The sequence below is a fragment of the Peromyscus californicus genome, unplaced genomic scaffold, assembly GCF_007827085.1.
Source record: "Peromyscus californicus insignis strain IS unplaced genomic scaffold, ASM782708v3 Scaffold_4__1_contigs__length_199733344, whole genome shotgun sequence".
Lineage (NCBI taxonomy): Eukaryota > Metazoa > Chordata > Mammalia > Rodentia > Cricetidae > Peromyscus > Peromyscus californicus.
The window spans coordinates 125,168,889-125,196,634 of NW_026294562.1; the positions used below are offsets into that span (position 1 = coordinate 125,168,889).

The 27,746-nt window shown below is 38.9% G+C and overlaps 1 protein-coding gene across 1 annotated transcript in view; it reads right to left on the reverse strand.

Annotated features, from left to right (window-relative positions):
- Agbl1 (AGBL carboxypeptidase 1) overlaps nt 1-27,746 on the reverse strand; it is a 773,688-nt gene that overhangs the window by 365,820 nt on the left and 380,122 nt on the right. The window contains exons 19-20 of the mRNA XM_052760219.1: nt 25,592-25,721; nt 9,808-9,939 (exon numbers count right to left, since the gene is read on the reverse strand). Coding sequence (XP_052616179.1) covers nt 9,808-9,939; nt 25,592-25,721 — 262 coding nt within the window. The remainder of the gene's footprint in view (nt 1-9,807; nt 9,940-25,591; nt 25,722-27,746) is intronic.

Consider the following 27,746-nt stretch of genomic DNA (forward strand, 5'->3'; position numbering starts at 1 on the left):
AGAGGAAAGTTGCAGGACACAAGCAATCTGATCATGAATATGATTAAGTCTCCACTTAGGGAGAAGCAGGGAGATAAATACAGAACAAGGAGATGGGAGGGTATAAAACAGTAAAATGTCTGAAAAATCTTAAGGAATCATACTATTAACTATCTAACTAAAAACAACAAAAGCTATAATACACATGAATCTGTAGATGTACAGTTTAAATGGATTTTTCTCATCTCGGCTGACAATACTCCACTCCTCCTAATTCCCAAACACCATCTAACAAAAACCCTAATATCAGGCATGAGAAGCCCTCTTTTGAGTTGTTGGTCAGGGTTGCCGAGAGACTCCTAAAACATTATAGGCTGTTACTGTTGCCCTTTGTTGTCCCCTGAGGTGGAAGTATTGCTGAAAATAACATCTACTTCAGACACAGGGTCCACAGGCCCCTCAGCTAGAACTGACCGAATGCTTCTCCTTGTGGACTAGTTTTCATGGAACCAGAAGGTTCTATGCAGGCTTCCAAAGGAAGGAAGCAAATAATAGTCCCACCCAGCTATTGTGCTTATGCACTACAACAGTGACCACCCTAAGGGAATAATTGCCCTGAGTGTGCAATAGCGGGACATATACCTTGGCAATAACCAACAGCTCCCTAATTGGACTTAAGGACTCCTCTATAAGACAGAAATGATGCCTGGTCCTGGAAACCTATCCAGCTACCCAAAGCTAGTGAAATCATAGATCTTGAATGAGAAACCTGTAACCATCTCTTTAGTAAATGAGCATAGTCCCATTTACAAACTAAATATTTGTTCTCATACACCCCAAATAAGTATAGCCCTCATGCTCATCAATGAATCTTCTCTTTGCAACAGGAGACTGTTATAGAAAGTTATAGCCAACCAAAATGCAAAGCTGTGAAGCCTTGTCCCAGTGGATACATCTACAAAACAGAGAGGGGGGGGGAGAGGGGAGAGAGAGAGAGAGAGAGAGAGAGAGAGAGAGAGAGAGAGAGAGAGAGAGAGAGAGAGAGAGAGAGAAGAGGTATTATATGAGCAAGGGGCATCAAGACCATGATGGGAAAACATACAGAGACAACCAAACCAAACTAGTGGAAACTCATGAAATTTAGACCAATACTTGTGGTGCCTCCACAGGACTGGCCTAGGCCTTCTGCACAAGCGAGACAGTTGTGTAGCTTGATCTGCTTAAGGGGTCCTCTGGCAGTAGGATCAGGATCTATCCCAGGTGCATGAGCTGGCTCTTTGGAGCCCACTACCTATGGTGGGACACCTTGCACAGCCTTGAGGCAGGGGGAGGGACTTGGCGCTGCCTCTACTGAATGTACCAGGCTCTGCTGACTCCCCATGGGAAGCCTTACCTCCTCGTATAAGGGAATGGGGTGGGGGGAAGGTTGGAGAGTTGGGAGGATGGAAGAGGGGATCTGTGATTGGTATGTAAAATGAATAATGAAATTTCTTAATCAAAAAAGTCATGCACCTAAACTCAGGAAACATTTCAGGAGATGGGGTGGAAAGATAGCAAGAGTCAGAGGATCAAGGAGTTAGCTGTGGGCATATGTCTCCTAGTAATGTCAGAAGCTGCAACCATAAAGACTCACCAATATGACTGCCTATACATGAACTGAACAAGGCTGACATCAAAATAATACCAAAGTGGATTGGGGGGGGGGGGCAGGGGAACCACAAGGCCTCAACCCTGCACAAAGAACTACAGACAAATAAGGAATTCTAAGATTAAGAATAATAGTCTTCCTCAGGTAAGAGTACACCAATTGGTTATCTACTAAAAAAATGTCCTGCCCTAAAAACATACAAACTGAACAGGTTATATTTAGGACTATATATGTACAAAAATATATGAACATAGCAACAGATAATAAAAAAAGAGGTCATGAATTTGAAAAAAGACAAGGAGAGGTATATGGGAGGGCTTGGAAGGAGAAAAAGGAGGAAATTATGTAATCATATGATAATCATAATACAAGCACATCTTTCTCATTAGTATGAACTTTTATAATCATATTTAATTAATCCAAAATTATGTATATACCAATTAACTATTTCAAAATAAATTTTCTCTATAAATTAATTTCAGTAAGTGTTTGGTTGGCATACCAATCTTATATACCAATGTACTTAACTTCATGTAAAAGTTTCTCAGGCAAAATGCAGTCATAAGTGGGAAGCTTTGATCAGCATGTCAAGATGACATTTTCTTGAACTCTGCAGGTTTCTCTTAAGTTTTGAAACCATATAAATAATCCACTAAGATTATTCTCTTTTAAAAATTGCTTTGGCTTTTCTAGCTCTCTTGTGTTTAAGACTGGCTTGTCAATATCAATACAAAAGCCTGCTGAGATTTCGATAGAAATTGTGTTGAATCTACAGAAAATATGGAGAAAATTCCATCTCAAAAATATTGGATCTTTCAATACATTAATTTGGTGTAGCTCCCATTTATTTTACCCTCCTTCAATTCCTATCACGGTTTTTAGCAGCTTTAACACATTAACTTTTCTCTATTAAACCTACTACTAATTACTTGGATTTTGAAACTGTTACAAATGGATTTTATTTCTGGATTTTGTTTCCAGATTATTTCTTGCCCATATAGAGATATTGCACCAAATTTTATATTGATCGTATATCTTGCTCCATTGCTAAACTTGCATACTGGCTTCAATAGTTTACACCTGATGATTCCTTAGAATTTTATACATAAAAATACCAAAATCATCAGTTTCTAAATGATTCCCTTTAATACTTTGCTTGTGTTGTGCTTGCTAGAATATCTAACACTGTCTTGAACAGAAGTGGTGAGAGTAAACATTCCCGCTTGTTCCACTTTTGTGGGGGAAATATTCATGCTTTTAGTATTAAATACAACATTACTTGGTACCGTTAAAACCCCCTTTTTATTTTCCTGTGGGGAAGGGTACCACAATGTCCAGGGAGGTCAGAGGACAACCTGCTACCGTTGATTTTATTTTAAATGAGTGTCTTTGTCAAATGCTTTTTCAGCACATTTTAGATGATGTAGTCTTTGTTATTTGTTCGTCAGAAAGAAATATGGTAGTATTTTACCTCTAAATATTTAATTTTGCCTCCATGAGATAAAGCCCCACTTTGTCACAGTGAAGAATGATGGACATGCAGCTGGACTGACTTGCTAATACTTTGGAAAATAGTTTTTGCATAGGTGTTTCCAAGAATCATTGAGCTGTCATTGTCTCTCCTTGTAATATCTTTTTCATGGCTTTAGCATCAGAGTAATTCAGGTTTCCTAAAGGGCTAGCAAGCATTCCTCCTCTATTTTCTCAATGATTGTTTGCCCTGAATATTATCCATTTCTTGAGAGTTGGCAAGAATTCACCAACAAAGTTATTTGGGCCTAGGTTTTGATTTGTGGGCTCTTTTTGATTTCTAATTCAATTTATTTTCTTAAAATATACTTAGATTTTCTGTCTCTTTAACCCAAATATCATAGTTTATGTCCTGCAATTTATCCATTTGACTTGTGGTTAGTAACAAAAAAAAAAAAACTCTTTAAAATTTTAAGTTCTGTAGAGAAGGCTCCTCTTTTCATTCATGACTGGTAATTTGTATTTTCAGTCTTTTCCTTATAGTTCTGGCTGAGGTATCATCATTTGTCTTGACCCTTTAATCTCTCTCTCTCTCTCTCTCTCTCTCTCTCTCTCTCTCTCTCTCTCTCTCACACACACACACACACACACACACACACACACACATACACATACACACACACATGCATGTCTGTGTCTGTCTGTATGTGTCTGTATGATGTGTGTATATGTATGTGCATATGAGTATCAGAAGACAACCTTCAGTGTCAGTCAGTCCCCACTTTCCACATTGCTGGAGACATGATCTCTTTGTTGTTCACCGCTGCAGACACCAGTCAGGTCAGTTGGCTATCAATCTTCCAGGAATTCTGTTTCTGCTTCCCATCTCCCTCTGGGCATGCCGGGATTACACAGGCATACATACTATCATGCCTGGTTGTACTTGGGTTCTGGCAATTTGGACTAAGGTTCTTGTGCTTGACTAGCAAACACTTCTCTCAATGGCATAGGGATTTCTTGCCTGTTGAACTCTTCCCTACTTCACTTTCCTCCTTTTGGAAGTATTTAATCTCTTACAAACAGCATATAATTGAGAAGTTGTAGTTGAGCCTTCGAACCTTTGCCTCTTGGAGGAAATGTTTTGTCTATTCGTGTTTACTGTCATCATTTATTTTCAGAGTTATACCTTTTCTTCTATATATTATATCCTATTATGTTTTCACTTATTTCTACTCATTAAAGAATATTTCCTTTATCATTTACCTTTATTCTTCATATATTTATCATGACAATTATTTTCTTGTAAGTCTTTCCTTGCATGTGCATTGCTACGCTTGATGCTAGCCTCCACATCTCAAAGTCTGCTTACTTTTCCTGTATCACTCTTCTCTGTTCTTTGAACTGCATAATTTTGAATATATCATATTTATTGACTCATTCTCTTAGAATTTCAAATCTGATGATAATTCTATCAACTTAATTTTTTTTACTTGATTATATTACTTTTCAAGCCTAAAATTTCCCCCTTTCCTTTTCTCATTTCTTTTCTTTTTGTTGCCAAATCTCTAAAAAATTAGCTATAGCAAAGTCATTGCTACTACTTTTAACAGGAACTTTTGAGCATAGCTTTCTTTAATTGTTTGAACATACTCTAACTGTGGGGTTCTCTGAGTCAATTTCTATTGGTTGCAGTGTCTCCCGAATAAGACTCACATGACTAAAGCTCATAGTCTTCATTTTCATAATCTTTACAGCTTTTAGTAGAAAATGAACATCACATATTTTACTTTGTTTGTAGCTTGTCTATATCCTATTTTCTTTTTCTTTATATCTTTTTAGAATTTTACCACTTCCCTAGATTAATCTAAAGAATCTCCTTGTCTTTATTGCAGTATGTACTTCAGTGTCTTTGATGAGTTTTTAAGATGTATATTTAAATTTGCTATTTGTCTGTATCTGCTCAACATGGTGACTAGCTAATAATGTGAGTAAAAGTTGCCCTCCAACATCTTAAACCCCTGTAGCTTCTCTTTTTTTGTGATTTGGTTTACATGCGTCTTTTGAGGACAAAGTTGTGGTAAGTTTTCACATATTTGGAGATTTTTTTCTATTCTCTGAAGTCTTCTCTTCACATACACATATTTTCCCATAATCTCAGATTATATATAGGCAATATATTGGTCTTTTTTTCTCACATCTAGATCTTGTGGCGTATTTTTGCCCATCCTGCTGCTCCATCTCTTTATCTCTAGCTCTGATTATATGTGAGTATGTGTAAGAGAGAGAATATGTGTGTCTGTCCTTATCCTGAGTTTTTTTTAAATTTAAAATAGATTTTTATACACTATACTCTGATTATGGTGTCCCCTTCCCCAACCAAAGCCACATCCTTTCCCACCTCCCCACCCAAATAAACTACACCCTTTCTCACTCTTATTAGGAAACAAGCAGGTATCTTAAACAATAACAATAAGAACAAACAAACTAGAATCAGACAATCAGAAAAAATAAATAATAACAAAAAGCTAAAGAAAAAGCACAAGAAACACACAGAGATACAAAGACACAGAGATTTACATACACTGAATACCAAATTGGAAACCATACTATATAAGTAAAAGACCTATAAGGTTTAAAGAAAAACCTTGCAAAACAATGTGAGACAAAAATCCCCCCAAAATACCAGTGAGTTCATTTTATGACAGCCATCTACTGCTTGGCATGGAGTAGATGGCCTGCCTTTAAATGTGGTTTGTATACTCAGTGAGACTCCATTGGAGAAAAGTAATTTTTCTGTTGCGAGTAATTATCAGTTGGAGATAGCTTTGGGGTTAGGAGTGAGTGCTTGTATCCACTTCCCCTTTCAGTACTGGGACCCCAGTTAGGCTTCTCTCTATGCCGGCCCTTTGCATGCTGCCAGAGTCCCTGAAAGTTAATATGTACCTCAGTCCTGTTTTGTATAGAAGCCCTTGTTTCTTTGGTGTCTTTTACCCCCCATTGGCTCTTATAATCATTCCATCTCTTCTACAGAAGTTCCCTGATCCCAGAGGGGATAATTTGATGGAGATAATCTCCTTTAGTAAGTGTTTCAAGGTCTCTAACGCTCTGCACATTGTCCAATTATGAGTCTCTGTATTTGTTCCCATGTACTGCAGGAGGAAACTTCTCTAGAGTGACTGAGCAAGACTCTGATCTATGAATATGACAGAATGTCCTTAGGAGTCATTTTTTTTTTTTGCTTTGTTCCTGTAGCAGAAAGTATTTGGTTTTCCCAAATGTCACATCTAGTCCCAGATTCTTGGCCACCCAAGCAGTGTCAGCCAAGGGTTCCATCTCACAGAGTGGCCGTAAATCTAATCAGATAGTGGATGGTTACTCCCACAACATTTGTGCCACTATTGCACTCACATACCTTGCAGGCAGGTTACCATGGTAAATTGCATGATTTGTAGTGAGGTTGGTGTTTTGGCAGAGTGCAGAGTGCCCTCCAGTACCATGAACACTAATCTGTAGGGGTGAAGGCTTAGTTAGGCATCAGGTTGACTTCTCCATGTTCAATGCATTGTATAGGTATTGTCTCCAGCAATCAAGCCTTACCATCAGTTTGTGGAGAGCAACCAATAGCTTTTGTATTAGCCTGGGTTGTTTGGGGTTCCCAGTGGGACACTTTGGCCAAAATCTCAATTAGGTGTAACCCATTTCCAGAACTAGAGGTTTCATTTGGAGGCAAGAGATGTCTACTTAGGACTTTATCTCCCCATAACTTGCTGACATTTTTAAGTTGTTCTTTTATTTTGTTTCATTTTGTTCTGCTTTGCTTTGACATGGGACCTCACTATTTAGCTCATGTAGTATTAAGCCTTCCATACTCCTGCCTCAGCTATACTGAGACTAAACATGTTGCTACCATGCCTATCCCTGAGCTGTATGTATATTGATGAATAAATTTAAAAATGGTTAAAGAAACCCCATTAAGCAAGTCATATTTGGGGAGTTCCTGCACAAAAATCTAGCAGTTTTCAAGACTGAAATTTCTCCAACTGTATTGGCCAGGTTCCAGAGGTTTAAAATTACAACTTTTGTTAATTTTATCCTTGTTCATATTTGTGTTTTGCAGAATGTATTCACTGACCGGTTTTTAGTAATACAACTAGACATCCCAATATGGTTGATTAATAAAGATGAATAAATATTTTGAGTGAGTATGAAATGTGTTTGTCATTTTGACACTAATATTAAAGGACAAAATTCCTCTGATTGAGTTGCTCTATTTGATATGTAAATACACTCTCAGGCTGTGACTTCTGGCAAGTGAGAGGACTATAAACATGTCTTGCATAGAAGGTCTTTCCAAGGTCTCCATCTCCACATAACAAAGTGAATGAGCCCTCTCAATTCTGAAAAGATCCATTTGCACACATACAAAACCCATTTTAGGATAAACACTAAAATCAAATTCATTATTTATAGATTACTGTGCCTTAGATTTAAAATACCAATGGTGGAAGGAGACACATATTAATCAGGAACTGCAAAGCAAGGCTATTAAGAACAAAAAGTGAGGGAAGAAGCTGAACATTACCCACTTTTCTCCTTACATACATTGCTTAACAGGCCATGAGTAAGCTTTGAAGAACTCCAGAGCACCAAAAAAATCAGTTTTATAAATTTCTTATAAACTCTGATTTTATCATTTTACAAGCTGGAATGTGGGCTTTTGAACATTCCTCCATTCTTGTAGGGAATTCCCTTGATTTAATTAATTGAGGTGAGGAGACTGACCCATTGTGGGTGGGACCATTCTCTAGGCTAGGATCCTGGACTGTATAAAAATGCCATAAGCTAATTACAAGTTATTTATCTTCTCACTGCTTCCTGACTATTGATGTAGTGTGACTTTAAACTTCTGTGGCCTTGACTTCTTGTCATGAAATACTGTACCTCAAACTATGAGCTATGAAAACCCAGTGTCCCTGAAACTGCTTTGGTTGAGGTATTTTAACATGGCAAAGGAGAATTAAAACAGCTGTGACACCCAGCCTCTGTTCAATTTGATGTTCTCTTTGTATAGAAGAACCTTAAGGTTCTGTTTCTTCTCACTTCGTCCATGGATATAGTTACCTTTTCTAGGTAAAGACATGATAAAAGCCATACTGACTCTCCATAAAATTGAATAATATATTTTATATCCACCTGCATTATATATATGAGATCATTCTTCACAGTTTGGCATGGGCTTCCCAGGTGTATGTCTTCATGTGCTGGTTTCCTAAGTAATACAATGCAGTTGGGCTTCTGGTAGTCTACCACTGTTGACATGGTTAAGACTTAGAGCTAATAGATTTCTGAGGATATGCTCTTGGTTCTGCTATAAATGCCTTAGGGAAAAATCAGCAGAAGCATATATCAATGACTCTGGTTAAAGAAAAACACAAGGAAAATATTTCCAGGTGACGTTAATTTGGTGAATATTTGTTTGCTTCTTTTATGGTTGTTTTTTGTTTGAGAAGTGGTTCGTTTTGTTTCATTTTGGCTTTTGTTTGTTTGGTTGGGTTTTTGTTTTTGTTTTTCAAGACAGGGTTTCTCTGTGTAGCTTGTGCCTTTCCTGAAACTCACTCTGTAGCCCAGGCGGGCCATGAACTCACAGAGATTTGCCTGCCTCTGCCTCCTGAGTGCTGGGGTTAAAGGTGTGCGCCACCACCACCAGGCTGTTTGGTTGTTTATTTTGTTTGTTTGTTTGCTTGTTTGTTTGAGAGTGGGTCTCACTATGTAGCCCAAGCTGGTCTTCAACTCAGTGTCCTTCAACTGCAGCCTTCTAGTACTAAGATTAAACCCTTGGGCCACTACTCCTGTTCAGTTTGGTAGGTTTTAATTTCTCTTTTAACATCATCATTAGCCTTAGAGATGAATCTACTTTGTGTACCATAAATTGTAATACTCATAATAATAAAAATTTACAAGAACTTGGTATCATCGTAATCTTGTTTCTTTTCTTCATAATTTTGAAACAAAGGCTAGTTTTATTTTGCATTTCGACAGCTTTGCAACTTACATCTCTTCTTGATGCCCTATAAGCAGTTATGTTATCCTGACATGGAATGGTCCCTCTTTGTTTTCCCTCCTAACTTCCTCTTTATTGTAGTGTGAATATACAACAGCCCATACCACTGGAGTCCACATAGCATAAAATTAGGTTCAGTGGATAACTGTTCTGTTTGTCAAAGAATGTTCATGAAGAGAGATGGTAGTTGACTAAAGCCTGGGTGTACTCATCCCTTCATATTTTCTTAAGGTTTTTGTGTTCAGGATCATTATATTCCTCCCATAATCTTTGTGAAAGAAACAGTATTTTACTGTCTTTATTTTATAAGTGGCAGAATGAAAATAATAATTATAAAGCCAGTTGTTAAAATAAAGCTTCTTGTCACCAATTCCCTGTGCCACAGAGAAGACAAGAAATAAAGTTACCAGATAGTGTGACATTATTCAACACAAATGTAGAGAGGATATAGAAACCTCTGTTCCGCTTACATTATAACTATATGGGCATAATCATCAAAACAGTTATTCTAAGAGAAAAAAAGATGAATAGGAACTCAAAGTATAAGTCAGTGGTAAAGCATCTGTCTAGAAACAAAGATGAGTGGTAATGGGTACTCACAGTAAAGTTGTGGTCACAATATACCATACTACCCAATAGAGCGACTTACTCTGTAGCTGACATCCTCCAGGAGGGCAGCTCCACCCACAGTACAGCCTGCTTGCCACAGAGTTTCCTTCATGCTGCAACCATAAAGGAATACATTCTTCTTTTGGGAGTGACCATGGAAGTCGCAGAAAACCTACAATAAGCCACAGAAAAGAGAAAATAAATGTGGGCTAGTGCACTGGTCTTTTACATGTTTGAAATGTCCAAGTTGTGCATTGGCAAAGCTCTCAGGGAAGAAGGTAGACTGCAGGGTTCCTAGGAGGGAACAGGATGCAAAGAAATGTGTGTCATGATTAGTTCTTTTGAAAAATTCCCCTATGATAGGGTCCTAGACAGAAATGAGAAGAGGAACAACAGCAGTTATGAAAATATGTATGAAAATTTTAAAAACTGAAAAGTAAACAGACAAGACCCATTGTAAGGGACTATATCCATTGTAAAAAGGAGAATCATTATGATTCTTCTCCAGATTCTGATGCGAAAAAGAATGAGCCCTCAAACTCCGTGATTTTCCAAACTCACTTTATTTTTTTAAATTCATGCTACAGATGAGCCATGAGGCTACACTATATAACTTTACTCTAGGGTTTAAGCTGAGGGAGAAACCCTCATTTGGGACATGCTACTTTGTGACAAAGGGTAAAGTCATAGTGAAGGTGGATTCCTGTTTTAGCTCTTGGAGATTTTCCTAAAAACAAAGCAAATATCTATGTGCTCACATTGATCAAAGAAAGTCACATGGCTAGCTTATCAGGGGAGGGGAAATACATTCTTTTCCCATGTTTTCTTAGCAAGTTACAAGAAAGCAGTCAGTGGTGGAAATATGTTAATAATTAAGAAAAATTATGAAATCCAAAAGATGACCCCAAGTTCTCCCCATCAGCACATGTAAGGACTTGCACATCTAACTGTGTTCCATTGCTATCAAGGGGTCGACTATGTTTCTTCACCTTCTCAATCTGAACTTAGCCATGCAGCATGTCTTATTAAGACTAAACAAGCTGTGGTTTATAATCCAATTGTATTTAGATTCACTGTCTTGGGGTTAGCCCTGGCCACCCTCATCAGATGAGAATAATCACCTGGCTAACATAGATGGTTCTCTCTCAAAATCAGTAACTTTAATAGATAGATTGTGTTTAAGCCAGCAAACTTAGGGGTCATTTGTTATCCAACAGGAACTAAGTACCACAATAATCTTTGAGACAAAATAAACGTGTCCCACCATTTTCCATGCAGTATAGACGAATAGCCTACATTGAAGGAAGATGTACTGAGAATTTTACTCTATAAAAGTATCAGAAGTCTAGTCTAGAGCTCATTATACTTTCTAGAGTCCATATTCACCTTCTCTTTTTTTCCTAAAAAGAAAGAGAAAAGAAAATTGGAAGAAATTCTCCTCCTTTGGTTGGAAGCAGAATTAAGATTCTCATAAAGCACTTAGATGGAAACATACAAAAAGGATACACACAGCAGGTACTTTCCCATAACATCCAGAAGTGGTACTGGGAAGACTGTGTCTTGCATGTCCGGCCAGGTGACTGATTAGACTCCAGGACAACTCTCTGCCAGCAGAGTCCCAGTGTTTTACATCTGTTAGTGTTGTGGTCTAATTATTCTTCCCTATACTTCTTCACTCTTCTTTAAGAGGTATTTATTTTGCTATTAACCTTGTCGACCACACAGGAAAAGGTCATTGGAGAATATAAAAATATGGCCTCCTGGAGGCCAAACAGATACCTTTCCCATTCCTGACACAGAAGTTTTTAGAACCACAAATCACTGTGGTTTCCCAAAGTACAGTCACTATCAGTGAATGTACTGAAAAAGCACTGGAGAAAAGAAAAACATGTAATAGTAAAGAAAATATTTTCTTGATTTTAACTTCGGTAACATGTAAATGACATTCTAATACACAGGAGTAGTAACGTAGAGAATATTAATGTGGAGACTAGCTGCAGCATATGTAAAAGCAAATGTAACAGAGCAATATAAAATATGAGAAAAATGAATTGTCAATATACTTTTACATAGTTGCTATAGGGCACATAAGGCAACATATTAACTGAAGGTAGATTCTGATTCATTAAGATCGATAAATGAACAATGGGGTGAACATGAAATTATTTCAAGGTGCAAAAATAAAAATCAAAGATAAAAATTGTATTCTCAAAAGTACTTGCTAGATTAAGCATAATTGAAATCCCTATGAACAAATGAAACACATACAAAATATTGAGTGTAATGACAAATTTCATTTCAACCACATACATAATATGAATCATTAAATGTTTACTAAAAGATAATATCAGATTAGATAAGCAAGTTTATCTAACTGTATTATCTATAAATATACCCATTTTCAATATAGAAATTGTAAAAAAAAAAAAAAAAAGTCAAAGTGTGGCCAGGTATGGTGACACACACCTATAGCCTTAGTATTTGGTGGATGGAGCCAAGATGAATTCAAGAGACTCATGAATTCAGCCATTTTTCAGCCACACAAAGAATTTGAGGTCAGACGAGGCTTATATGAGACTCTGTCTCAAGAAAAAAGAAAAGTAAATTTGTAAAATGTGTGTATGATACAAACCTAGGCAAAGGGAATATGGAGTATCTACAATAATTTAGATGTGGGAAATATTGAGGAAAGACATGCTGTGATGGCTGATGCACCTGTGTTGTCTTTGATGGTTAAGGCCACTTCTTTACTACTCTACTTTGGGATTCCACATTCCATCCAAATCAAAGATCTATATCAATAGTGGTGTCTACCACAGACATGGCCTTCAGTGTAGAAGGACTTTGGAGTTTTTTCAAGGATGAAGATGCTCCCTTCACTGGTGCATTGTTAGTGCCTTCGTGAATGTCTCCCCTTACAGACAGAAGGTAGGTATAGGTATCACAAGATAAATGAAGCACAGGACCTATCTCCTAAGCCTTCATTTCTCTCTGTGCCAAGGAAGATTGAGCATCTCAGTCCTACTAAACGTAGGTGAATGTGAGCAAAGGTGCCAGTCACATAACTGATTAAGCCAGTGTTTTTCAACCTATGGGTAGCAACCTCCATAGGGATCACATATCAGCTATCCTGCATATCATATATTTACATCATGATTATTAACAGTAGCAAAATTACAATTATGAACTAGCAATGAAATAATTTTATGATTGGGAATAACCACAGCATGAGGAACTATATTAACAGGTCACTGTAGCAGGAATCTTAGAGAGTCTTATTAATAAAATCAAACCTGAGGCCAGTTATTGGGGTGAATGCTGGAAGATCAGAGAAGCAGAACAAGCCACAGCTTCCTCACCTTGCTAATTTCTCAGCTGATCCTGTTTCCTCGGACTAGAAGCTTCTGAGTCCTCATCCAAATGGATCTCAGCTGAACTGTGCTGCTCAAAGCCTAAAAGCTTAACCAGCCAAAAGCTTTCTAGTTTCTGGTCCTCACGCCTTATATACCTTTCTGCTTTCTTCCATCACTTCCTGGGATTAAAGGCATGAGTCATCATGTCTGGCTGTTTCCAATGTGGCCTTGAACTCACAGAGATCCAGAGGGATTTCTGCCTCTGGAATGCTGGGATTAAAGGCATGTGCTACCATTGCCTATCCTCTATGTTTAGTATTGTGGCTGTCCTGTTCTCTGACCCCAGGTAAGTTTATTAGGGTGCACAATATTTCGGGGAACACAATACCACCACAGGTCACAGCATTGGGAAGGTTGAGAATCAGAGGATTAATCTGTGAAGTCAAAACCAGTTGCTCAAACTGACAAATTAGCTCTAGATTTTGTACTTTTATCCATGATGTCTGCCCAAATCTAACAGTATGGTCTGTCCTTATTAGTAAAGGACTCCAAGACTCCATTCTGGCATAAATGTCCTGGGTTACATATGATTTGTTAGCAAACCCTTGTGGTTCTTTTGGTTTATACACCATTTCCTTCTTGAGCATCATGTGCACTGATATTCTAATATTGTGTTCATATGTGATCTGAGTTATCAGATTAGGAAAGTACATTGAGGAGTTGTGAGGTACCTTTGAAAAATTGAGTGTCCCCTTTTGAACCATCTTCCCTGGCTAAAATTATGTCGTGGTTTTCCAGCAGAGGAAGAATAGTCTCATTTTTACAACCCATTGATGGATGAGATTTCGATGATGTTCTAGTCTATGTTACGTGGCAATGGGTCTCATATATCAACATGCATCAGAATAACATGGAGGACTTGGCAAAGCAGATACCAGAAACTTGCTCCAACAATTCCATGATTTAAGTAAGTCTGAGTCGGGCTAAAGAATTTGTCTTTCTAAGAAACGCCAATGTGAGGCTGATGGTCCTGGTCCCAAGACCATACTTCAAAAATCCTCTTTTCTAAAAGAGCCAACAAAATAACTGTTTAAGGTCTAATCATCTACCATCATGAACTTTCCACCAACCTTTATCTCTTACATCTCAGTTTTCCTGTGTGAATAAACATGCACCATTCTTATGAAAAGTGTGCAAACAAATTAAGCCTGTGTCTTAGCAACAGATTTCTCAATAAAGCCAGAAGGCTGCTTGGTGACAGGAGTTCCTTAAATGCTGAATTCAGTTAGAGATAAAAGCTGTTATTTTTTCCTTCCTGATCCTTACAGACTCTGAAAGCTGAGGTAAATGACAAATTATAGACCTATTCACCTGTGGGAATGAGCACTGCTAAGCCTTAGGATTCCAGTGGCCTCTGAGGATTTGGAACGAAAGAAATAGAGACATTGTTCTGCTTGCTGCTCAAATGACATCCCTAAAAATAAATGCCTGTTAATTATGAGAAACATGTGCTCCTCCAAATTGCAGGGGGCAATTACAAGTCAAATTATCAACTTATTTCAGTTGAGGAAGCTTTTTCTTTTCTGCTTGAATACTATTTGATACTTGTATTTTCTTCCAGTAAAATTCTTTGCCAGAATTTAGTGAGTGTACCCAGTTTGGAGACTACAACATTCATAGATTAATCAACAGCCCTGTCTCACTCATCAATTTATTCAACAAAAAATCTGCATGTCTGCTCTGTGGCAGGAAAAATTAAAATTTTAACATAACTCAGTGTTGCCCTCCGCAGCGACAACAACAATAAATAATTAATTTATCTATCGAACACTCATGAGTCTTCAGCTGGCATGTTAAAAATTATACAAAATGGATGTTATAGAATACTTAATTGTATAGTCATGTGCTAAAGATTTTATAAATGTTATTATAAAATAATAACAATGAGTATCCTACGATAAGGTAGGCATTGCTGTCCCCATTTTAAATAACAACATTGAATTTCAAATAAATAATTTGCTCAAGTTTCAGTTATTAAGTATATGAGTAAATATTTGAATCCAAATTTCCCTCAATTCCCAAACAACATTTTTTTCCTTTCTATTTTATTTCATCTAAAAGCTATTTTTGTGGGGATGATCCCAAAAGGTAACAAGCCTGGCAACTAGAGGAGAAAGCTGTGGTAAGGATAAGCTTAACTCTCTGGAAATCCAACTGTATTTCATACTTCTCGAGAGGAGTGTTTTACATGCCCTTCCAAGGGGTGGTATCCTAGCAGGCGTGCAGCATGGTGGTCCTGAAAGTCCCAAAGAAAGGTTATACCCTCAATGAATCTTACCAAGCAAATGCAAAACAAACAAAAAAATGAGGCAGAGTGCGCTATGCATTTGAGGAATTACAGTGATTCAGAATAAGTAGAAAATGAATAAAGAATGGATTTTAGGAAGCTATAGACAGAGGTAGTAGGCTGCTTATTATTGCACTTACATGCCATTCTAGGGTGTCTGGATGTTTTCCTGGAGATTGTGAAGCATTTGGGCCAGGAGAAAAAGCAGAATCACATCCAAATGTGCAGAGTTAAAGAGTGGATCCCAGGAAAGAGACAAAGAGGTAAGACGCATGACAAGGGTGTAGCTGATGTCAACAGACAAAAGTATATACAAAGGAAATTTGGGCTGGCAAGATAGCTAAGGGGACAAAGAACTTGCTATGCAAGCTTGAGGACCTGAGCTCTATACCTGGAACCCACAGGGATGGAGGAAAGAACCAATTTGACCTCTACACCATGCATGTGTGCGCGCGCCCCACGCGCGCGTGCACACACACGCACACACACACACACACACACACACACACACACAGGAATTGAAATTATTTTTTTAAAAGAATAAAGAAGGGGATGCTTGTAAGGAGGTGAAATTCATAGGACTTGGAGACTAAGTAGATTTAAAGGCATAGTGAGAAAAAGTTTGTAATTATATCTGAATTTGGGGTTTCAATTAATAGGCAATGATCATACTATTCTCTAGGGCAAAAAAGTAAAAAATTAAAAAAAGAAGTAAATAGGGATTTAAAGGCTCCAAACAGTCTTGTTTAGTTTTGCTTGAGCTAGAGTGTTTTGATTTGACTTCTGACTCTTGACTAAACTGATTCCCCTCTTGGGGTCTTAATTTCTTCACCAGCAAAGTAAATGGTGTGCTTTGGATTACAGTTCTAAAGCCTAGTCCTCATGTCTGTCCCTGGGACACCTCCCAGTGAATTAATGTCTGAGCTTAATTGCGAGATTAATTTCATACATGCAAACATGTGTTCTGTCGTGCCACAAAGAAGTTGATCAGGATCACATTGGCATGCTCTGCACACTCCTCCCCGATCTTTCTCCCTCCCTTGGTCCAGTTTTGATTTCGCTGCAAGTTAATGGGACTCCGATCTTCATGAGGTTACCCTGTTTCAAATCCTTTGCTTCATGCTCCCCCTGCTTCCAGTGGCTCACCTAGCCATGATTGTGTTTACTACTCTGCTTTGCCAGCTTTGAGCTCCTGTGTTTTCTGCTCCTGACATCTGGGTCTCATTGTTCCTTCTCAGCAGTGAGACTCTGCATTATTTATACAATTGCCACAGGAAAATGAAAGCAAGGCTGAATCTGGGAGAAGGCAAGTTCTGGAGAATGTGATGGAATCCCCAAAGAGCAACACTTCCATTTCAGCCAACCAAGGTTCACTAAGCCCTGGAGATTCCACTTGTACACAGTATTGGACAGGCAGCATTCAACCCACGTTTCTGAGAATAGTAAATATCTCCATAAGGGAAATGATATTGGTGGCATGTGCAATTGCATTCCAAGAGCCCAGCTTATAAAACTGCGTATCCCAGATGCAGTACTAGCTACTATAGGCTTTTCCCAGTATCTACAAAGCATCAGGTGCCCTCACAGACACAAAAACCATGAATGCTTGAGTCTCTTGTGCAAACAGAACTATATTTGGATATGTTATGTCCATCTCCCAAATACTTTGCATGATCTTTATATTGCCTACAATACCTAATACATCATAAATGCTATGTAGTTATAACTGTATATATTGCTACACATTTTTTTAGGAAATGACAGGAAAATAAAATTTGCAATGTTCAGCACAGCTACGTTTTTCCTTAATATTTTCGACCTATACTTGGTAGACTCTTTGGATGTGAAATTCATGCATGTCAATGTTTTGGTGGACTCTCTCCCTCTCTGTAGGTAACGTGATATCTAACTTGTAGGTGACATCCAATGATGGATGAGAACAGCCATAGGCAACATAAGGTTTTCTTTTTCAATTACATTGAAAAATCTCATATACAGTAACCCAAAATATACAGTTCAATATTTGGCTTTCTTTTGTATTGAATACCTACCACAAATTCAATAATTTGAAGGCCTTATATCTATTAGAATGTCTGATATGGGCCAATTACCATGCTAAGATCTTATATTCATCCACAATTATCTTTCAAGGAAATATGCTGCCATTCAACTTGTACAAATATTACAGGAGATTAAACATCTTACCCTTGGATGCCCATAAAAAAGGAGACATGTTACATCTCAAACTCTGATCAGTCTGACTCCAAACGTTTTCTGAAATCAAACATTTAAAATGGTGGATCCACAAATGAAAAAAAACACTGCAAAAAGATTGTTCATTGGCAAACTAAGAGTGAATTGCCAAGGTCTTGTGTTAGTATTTCCTACTCTCTGTCACTGGTTGGCTGTCCCTGAGCCGTAAGCTTGACACTAAGACAAAGTTCTGCAGGGGTATCTGTGCAGGTGCCTCAGGCTGAAAGTGGATCCCTTTCTCCATTTGTACTTGTTGAATGGAGGGAATCAGTAATCAGTAGCCCCTATGCCACCTTTAAACATAGTCCTTGCAACTTCTCAGTCTGAATGAGACCCTGCTATGCCATCTATGGATATCATGTGACTAGTCCTACCAGGGAAACTAAGTCACTAAATTCTCCCCACCTCTCTCCCCAGAAGGTGAGACCTGCACTAGTCTTTTTGAACTACAACTGGTTTCCAAGTTGTCTGGATAAGTTTTTAGCACAGAAGGGGTATGAATGCTGGCCCATCCTATGGTAACCCTTTTAGTAGAGGAAGGTTTACCGTAGTTTTGCCTCAGTTTCCTGACTTGTACTGGTGTTCTTGAGGACTGGTGGTGATCTTGGCCCCTGAGGCCGATTGTGCTCTGCTCTGTGCAAGCCTTACTTTACATGCTAGAACCTGTCCACAACTATTATTGCCGTTATCCATTCACAAGTTCAACTGTCTTTGGACAATTTTTTGAGCAGCTGAAGAAATGAAAGCACCCCTCCTCATCTTCGTTTGAAGCCTTTGCATTGTCTTTTAGCCCTCCTTCAGAGAACAGCTCCAAGCAAATCTTATTCAGCTGCCCCATTTCCACACAGTTATTGCCACCTTCCTCCCCTCCCTCAACCCTCTGCCATTTATTTTTTAACTATGTATTTAACTTTTTTTTCTATTTTTTCCCAAAATAATATTTTTATTAATTCTTTGGGAGCCTCTTACAATGTACCTGATCAGCTGCTCTCACTACCCATTCCTCCCAGGTCCACCCTCCCACTCTTGTGTCCCTCCCCCGCCAAAGCAACAAGTCTAATTTGTGTTGCCCATATACTCATTGGAACGTGGTCAAACGCCCAGTGGCCAGCCCCTTAAAGAAAAGTGAGTCCTTCCCCCGCCACACACCTCTGCCAGAAGCCATCAACTGTGAAGAGCTACACTTCAGCATCTTTATCACAGTTTTGAAGGACTGTCTTCAATAGCTTCCTGTATGAACTATTTTTTTCTTATGGGGGGAGGGGTGATCCATGGTACTTACAAAGTATGTGAAAGACACCAATAGGAGAGACATGAAAAGCACCCTTGGGTTTTTAATATGTTTATCCAAGAAACTTTGACAATTCATTTACATATAAACTATCTGTATCAGTAGAAGTGCACACCCAAACATAGCTTTTCAATAACCATGAAGCATTGTTTATTCTTCTGGCAAGGAACAATTCTAAACAAAAGAGTTCAGAATTGAAGTGATTTCTTCTAGCCCCTATATGAGCATTACATTCTCCTCCCCCATTCAGTAGGAAGAGTTTATGGTAGATTTTCTCCCATCATATGCTCAAATGCACAGAGTAGAAAGTTCTACATTTATATCCTTCACGAGCAATGGATATAAGCAAAAGCAACACCATTTTTTTTCTACCCCATCTGAGGAATACAGTACAAACACATAACTATCTACTGAGTCTCCTGAGCTCTGTGTAGACAGGTTTTAGGGACCTGCAATCTTCCTCCCCTTCTCTGTCTGCACCATTTTAAAAGTAGACTAATTTACTCAACACATATGCTGGTGATTCGAATGTAACTAGGGAAATCTTTTACATGCAGAAAACTCTTATTCCACTATACCTTAGAGAAAGTAAACACATGCACTTGTGCACGCACGTGCACCACCCCCGCCCCCCCCCACACACACACACAACTTGCTCTGTCCCCTGGCAGAAGGCAGCCCAGCTTGTGTGAGTTGTAAATGGAAATCAATGAGCTCTTCAAAGAACCCTGAAATCCCTTTATCAACATGCACTCACATAGCAAGAGCCATGAGGATGGGAATCGATACGTCTCCTAATCCTGAAGCCCAGTTCTTGGCAGCAGCCCAAGGACCAAGCCAGCTGCAACATGGCAACTCATCAGAGACTGTTTGCCTGGCTTCCCGTGACCTCACTGTAACCTAAGAGCTTTCTTCCAGTGGTGATGCTGTGCTGGCTTGTCCTCTGGGCCAAGGGTCTTCTGGCTCTTCTGTGGAACCTCACAAACAGGAAGCAAGTCAATGCCTCTTAACAGCCAATTCTTGAACTTGTCTGCTTCATTGAGCTTCCCTGCTGGCATGCTTTCTCCCTGGCTGGGTCTTCATGACTTCTAAACAGCATTTTTACTGTCCTCTATCAGGTATTAGCAAAGCTGTCTTTCTTGACTTGACTCTCACCCTTCCGGGCTGACCAGTCCTGTTTCATGTACCCCAATTTTTCTCCAGCTGCATTTTTAACCTCTGTAATCTCGCTTTGTGTATTTTTAAATTTTCTGTATTCAGGCAAATCTTTTTCATTACTGGAAAATATAAATACTGAATATATAGTCAGCAAGTTTGGTATAACCGAGTCTCAATCATGATATAGAATTCCCACTACCTATAAGTTCTCTCCTAAACCTAAATATTCATTCCCTTTCTCCGGAGTTAAACAGTGCTCTAATGTTTACCTTCCCTTGTTATTGAAACACAAACATATAGTATGTGTCCTTTCATGTCCAATTTCTTTTACTTAACATAATGTTTTGAAATTGCTTCATATTATTAAATGTACTGCTAGTTAATTGAATTTTCTTATGGGGGTGTAGTTTGATTACTGTACTGGTTAGTTTTTATTGTCAACTTGACACAACGTAGCCTGAGGTCATATCTGTGAAAAAAATGCCCTAATGACTGATGTAGGAGGGCTTAGTCTACTCTGGACAGCACCATCCTTAGGCCAATGGGTCTGGGCTATATAAGAAAGAAAGGTGAGCATGAGCCAGAGACCAAGCCTGTAGACAGCATTCATTCCTCCATAGTTTCTGCTTGAGTTCCTCCCTCAAGTTCTTTCTCTGACTTTCTTCAATGATGAACTGTGAGCCGGAAGTGTAAGTTGAAATAAACCCTTTCCTCTCCAAGTTGTTTTTGATCTGGGTGTTTAGTATAGTCATCTAGGACAATTACTGAACAATATTTCATACACAAATACGCTTAAAATTTGCTATATGTCTGGTCATTTGAGTCCAACATTTGAACTCTTTAACAAACAAGAATAGTCATTCTGGGTTCAATAAAATGAGAAAGAGGTACCAGAAGGTCTGTAAGAGCCCAGGAGTGTTCCCTCCACCAGCTTACCCTTCCAAAACAGCTGAAGTGGTATCAATACCAAGTCATTCCATGATCCCATCTCAACTCTTCACCTGCATTACAAATGCCCCAGCAAAGCTTTACACAGGCCTCTGTTACCATTTTTTATAACTTTATGTCACATTGTCTCTTTTAAGAACTAACTCTACCTCCTACCTTAGTCAACTGTGAGCTCAAATCTAAGGGTGATCTTTTATTCTGCTAAATGGACATAGTAAGAAACCAATACCTGAGTTCTTATCTTTATGCCCATAGATAAATGTATTTCTCAACCTTCATCATAGAAGCTTCTTTTTATGGTATGTGGTGATTAATACAGAGATCTACAAACAGCCAATGTGCAGAAAATAAGATTGTAGAGTATTCAGTTCTAAATGGGACATCTATAACATGCCCTTTCCCCTCAGGACTGAGGGATCGTTGGGGAAAAAATGGATGGGACAGGGGATGATGAGGTCCCATTAGCAACTGGTGATAGCTAGGAACCTATTAGCAACTGCTGGCTGCTTGTTAAAGAAGAATCACTTTTCTTTAGGGATGCAGGTCCTGGAAGGCCACTCATTTACATACATGCATTAGTAAATAGATTCTGTGGGTATTAGAGCATATTTTAAAACACATGGCATTGGAAGAGAAATATGAGGGTGGTATAAGAGAGGAATTAGAGGAGAGATAACAGGGCTGGATTTGTTCAAACACACTATATACATGTATGATTATTAAAGTTTTTTAAAACTAAGAAACAAAATAAAATGTGTATATTGGCTTTTCATCCTTAGTGCCTACCACAGTCATTACAATACCATGCTATAAATTAATATACAAAGAAAGAATGACTATCCAGATTGTTGGGAATGTGGATGGATAAAGGAAATGAAGAACAGGGGTGTATTGCCTGCTTTTTGGCAGTCCTCAAAAGAAGCAGGGCAGTGATTTTCGACTCACATTAATTTGACCAAGAGTCAAATACCTGAGAAGCATCTATAATAGGTGGATCTTCCCAGCCATCACAGACTGCTTTTCCACTGCTTCCAAAACAGTTTTGTAGCTAGAGTTTTCCTGCCTGGCCCACAGTCAGGACAAATCTCTCTCACCTGCCAGTCCCACAGCCGCTCAGACCCAACCAAGTAAACACAGAGACTTATATTGCTTACAAACTGTATGGCCATGGCAGGCTTCTTGCTAACTGTTCTTACAGATTAAATTAATCCATTTCTATAAATCTATACCTTGTCATGTGCCTCGTGACTTACCAGCATCTTAACATGCTGTTTGTCATCATGGCGGCTGGCAATGTCTCTCTGCCTCAGCCTTCCACTTCCCAGCTTTATTCTCCTCCTTGTCCCGCCTATACTTCCCACCTAGCCACTGACCAATCAGTGATTTATTTATTGACCAATCAGCAACACACTTGACATACAGACCATCCCACAGCACAATTTTTATAAGACCCAGAAATTAGGCAGAGTTGGCGTTCATCTCCAGCCACAGAACTTAAAAATCAGTGTGGACACGGAGGGACTCTTCCCTGTCTGGACAGTACCAGTCCACGTGAATGGTGGTGATGAAACTGCTGGGGGAAGGGGTCAATATAGTCCTGGAGGTAACTAAAAGGTGGCATCCAGCCAATTAGAGAGCTCTGGAACACTGTGAATAGCAGTTAGTACTCAGCTGTTTCTCACCCACCTCTCAGATGGTCCCAGCAGGAAACAAGTCTGCGGCTGTCATGTTTATAGCTAATTAATGTTTATTTATACTTTTAAACAAGCCTTTCACCTGTCACACTTTAAAATGAATGCCTCGCTCTTCAATTAGAGATTGTCAGAGCAGAAAGGAATCTTGTTCTGTGGTGGGTTTAATATGTGCATGTGTTTAAATGTGTATCAGATACGGGGTTCTTCCGTTCTTAATCGCTCTCTTCTCCTGGAGGCTAAAGCTTCCCACACAGAGAAACATCCATTCTCCAGCTTCCAACCATGAGATTGGAGCCTTGCTATGTACAGCTTGTTGAAGACAATCACCAGCAGAGATTACACTGCCTCCTTGGGTGAAGCAGGCATGACAGCAGCACGAAGTTGTACGTTTGAACCAGTATTGAATTTAGATTCTTGGGAGTGCGAGCACATGTTGTTCTATGTGCAAAGGAGAAGTTGACTCGGCAAATCCGGGGCAGTGGAAGTTTGCGGGTTTTAAAGAATACTCTGTCTCTTGATAGGCTCTGGGAGATAAGCCTTTAAACCCTTGGAATATTCTGCTGGATAAGAGTATCTTTCATTGGTTGGGGATTTGGGCAGTCCCAGATGATCAAAGTCAGTAGTGTGAGTTTTGGTGCAAGATTTGAACCTCGAGGTGTGAGTTTGACTTCTGGAGGAGGATGGATGTGGAGTGAAGGATTAGCCATGGGAAGCACCTCATGGTTACGAAGCTGATCATCTCCCCCAAAATTTATCTGAACCTAGTTGTGGTAGTATCCTGTGATATTTCAATGCACATATGGAATGTGGGGTGATCAGATCATGGTAATTTATATATCTATACCTTCATAATCACATTGTGTTTGGAGGCTCTGAAATTCTAGAATATGTAAGTTCTTGTGAATTTGCAGTCAGTCCACTGTGTGGAGAAACACCAGAGCTCCTATGCTGCTGTGCTTTGGGTCTATTATCCAACTTTCCTCCATCTTTTTTCCCTCTTCCTCTGTCACTTGCAACTAATAGTTATTCTATATTGAAATTGACACTTTAAGCATCCACAAATAAATGGGAACTGGGAGTATTTGTCTTTCATACTATTTTTTTAATTTTTAAGAATATAGGAGTGTTATGCATTCTTATTTGATCATTATTTATCATATACATGTATTGAATTCCACACTCTACTACATTAATAAAAATAATTTCAATAATAGAATTAGGACAAAAATACCCTTAACATCAAATTCAGGTGAAATTACCTAACTGGTAGTTACACCGTTGCCAGATAATTAGGCTGTCCATCAAGCTCTATTGGAAGAGGGCACTTATACCAGCTCCCTCATAGATACTACAAGGGTGCCTTTTCAGGTGTCTATTTTAATATATTTCCCTTTACCATAACATATTATACATACAAATTATGGCTATATTGAGTTCCATGAGTCCTGAAGAATTTTTCAACCTGGAGGTTGGTACCCTCAACACACTCTCTCAAAGAGTAAGTCACAAAGAGAGGCTATACTTCAGCATCAAAAAAAACACAATGGAACTGAATCTCTATTCTGCTGTGTACATCTGAATGGCCTTATGAAAAGCACTTTATGTATTGATCTTGACATTTGAGTACAAATCTACATTACACATTCATACACCTTTCCAGGACTCTCTTAATCACAGAGTAGAAACTTTAGAGAGTGGGTTATAATGGAATTGTCCATTCTGATGTTCCTTCACTTTTAGTTAAGCTCTACATGTGGAGAGTTGTCCCCACACTTCTGTAGATGAATCTGCTCACAGTTTGTAGACAACACATGAGCATTCCCATAGACCACTCTCTTGTCATTTCTTCTCTCTTATCTGGAGCTAAGGTCTCTCATTTCAAATTGTCTGGTATCATTTGCGTAGTACTTGGGACTGGAAAGGAAATCCTAACATATGGAACAACCTAGAACAGTGCTAAATTTGTCTTGGAGAATGTATTAGTTGAATCTAAATATGAACACAGATTTAGATTTTTCCACCCATCTAATGGGTATGTACATTTTTTTCTAGTTTAATAATGTATGAATAAAACTAGAAAACTTTAGGTCAAGAAAATGTAATTAATTTTCTATTTTGCCCAGTTTTCACCAATGAGTATTGAACCATTGTTCTGAACCCATTATGAGGTGAATTGTACCTTTGCAAAAATATTTGTTGCAATTCTAATCCCTGGTGTCTAAGAATACAACCTTATACAGAAGGAGCATCTTAACAAGAGGAAGAATGCTGAGGTCAAACTGAGTAACTGTTCTAATTCAATGATGAACATTCTTAGAAGAGAGAATGAGGACTACCAGACACCAAGCTCAGATGGTCCTGTGAAGGCATAGGCAATGACTCAGATAGGCCACCATAAACCAAAGACTGCTAAGCATTGCTGGTAACCACAACACATCTGCAAGAGAAACAGGTATTTTTTTTTCTAAAGCCACGAGCATTAGAACAGCTTGCCATCTCTTTGATTGTAGGCTGCCAGCCTCCGGAAATGTAATGTGAGGAGTTATAATCTTGTAAGCTGTCTAGTGTGTGGTAGGTAGTTTGAAACAACAACTATCATAAGCCCCTCATTAAAGTTATCACATACGTTTGTTTTTCCCCTTAGTTTTTCTTGCCTGGCCAGCTGATAAGCTGCCTCCTGGCGGGGGTGGGGGGGGGGGGGGGGGGGGGGGGGGGGGGGGGGTTAAAAGGAATCTGGTAATAGCATGAAAAGAAATGATGAAAAGAAGGAAGTGACTCACCACAGGCCCCCGGGCAATACTGCTCAGATAGTGGAGAAGACCTTTGGCATGGTAGATGGTTGGCTGGAGATGAGCTTGGGGAAGAAGCCACTGTCTATTGAGATCCTCGCCCCTCAGTGAGCATCTGTGACTGTGGGAAGGAACAATAAGCAAAGAAATAGACATTTAGAAGAAAAATAGCTTCATAGAATAAAACCCAAGCAGACAAACAAACTAATGAATTCAACTTCCCTCTGACTCCTGCCCAATTGCCACCAGCTCCAGATGTCCAGGAAGCTGCAGAACTGTCCTTTAAGTGTCCAAAGTGGCCTAGTTATTTACAGCTGCTAAAAGAACCAGAAACTGCACTCGACTTAATACTGGGTTAATAGAGTGTTAAGACAAATTTGGGAAACACAATTTCCCTCTGTATATACCCATAAAAAAACAAATTCGATGTATGACTCTCTAGATCTGTCAGTTCTACAAATAATTAATTCAAGCTCAAGGTAGCACACTGGGTATGGTGAAATACAATATTTCTAGCTGACCCAGTAACTTTGTGAAACTCAATACTATTGCACCTCAGTGAATAAACCGGAGCCTAAAATCAACTACATGAGTGACCCAAGATACGTAACAAAAGGCTTTACACCCATGTCTCTTTGCCTCTAGCCCATATGTCCCTTCTCTGTTTCATTGTTTCTCTCCCTAGCCATGGGAAATTCCTGAAAGCTATCAGAACTAGAATGAGCTCAAGATCACATGTTCCCTGGGTGCATTCACAGTCGAAGCTAACATGTTAGTTTCAAAAGTGACTCAACTTCTGAACCAGGAGGCAAATTTTCCAGGTAGAGTCATCGCATGAGCCTAAGACAACTGGAAAGTTTACCAGAAGCAGCCCATCCACAGGACATGTCCCTGATGGTTTTGCTATGATATCATTTACCCTACATAGTAAACCAGCAAGGTGCCACAGATTGAGGGGGTCAACACAACATCTCCATCACCAGAACTGTCACCATTAAATCCCCTCCTACTAGTACCTTCCAATCTCTACTACAATGGAACTGCTTAGCTTCTTCTGTGCAAGCATGCCTGATCCACAGTTGACTAAGCTTCCCATACTTAATCTATCCATTTCCACATATTTCACTTTCAGCGGGTCAGCCCAGCACCCCAAGTTTTATACACTCCCAAGCTAAGGAATTCCATTCCTTTTTGTTCCACCCTTAGTCAGAGTCCTTACAGAACCATTTTTGAGAAATTTGTATTAATATTGTTTTTATTTATTTTGTCCTCCTCATTAGACTGGAAGAAATGTGGGCTTCCTGGAGGCAAGAATAATCTTTAGTGCCATCAAAATTCTAAAGGAAATGTGTCAGCCATGAATGTGTAATGATACTTGTCCACAAGCCAACTTGGATGGTGGTATGTGTGCAATTTTTACAAGGTTCCACCCCTAGATGAATGGCTACCATTAATCAATAGGCATGAGAGAGGGGAAATCGGTTAATCAGTTCTTTCTAGGGGTGAGGCTCTCCACGATTTAATCAATCTAAAGTGGTTAGTCCTAAATGCTAGTACATATGAGCAAACTAAATGGATTCAGTAGGGTGTGTGTGTGTGTGTGTGTGTGTGTGTGTGTGTGTGTGTGTGTAACAACAATAAAAAAGAGCTTATGAATTTGAAAGGAATATGAGAGGAAATGGGAGAAGTAAAAAGGAGAGAGGAGTGAATATGATGGAAATACCTAACTTGTATATTAAATTCTCAAAATATATGAAAATTTAAATTATATAAGGAACTGTGTCAGAATTGATATTCAGTAAACAATATAGAAAAAAACTCGTGCTCTGACATTTAAATATAGAAGCAGACACATTTTCTGTCTTGAAGCCATTGCCCTATTTTCAATTAATCTTGGAGATGAAAAGGCTTAGGCGCCTTCTTGCAATATTTCAGTCTCCATGTTCTGAACTCTTCTTTAGACATTAGTTTCTAGTTGCTTATAATCTCTCTCTTAGAGCTCACTAGAAATTGAAGATCTTTAGTCATTCATTTATCCTGATTTTGCTATAAAATATTTTGACTTGAGTGGCTAGGAATGTAGCTAACTTGGTAACAGTATTTGCCTAAGCATGCAAGAAGGCCTAGGTGTGGGAGCTCATGCCCT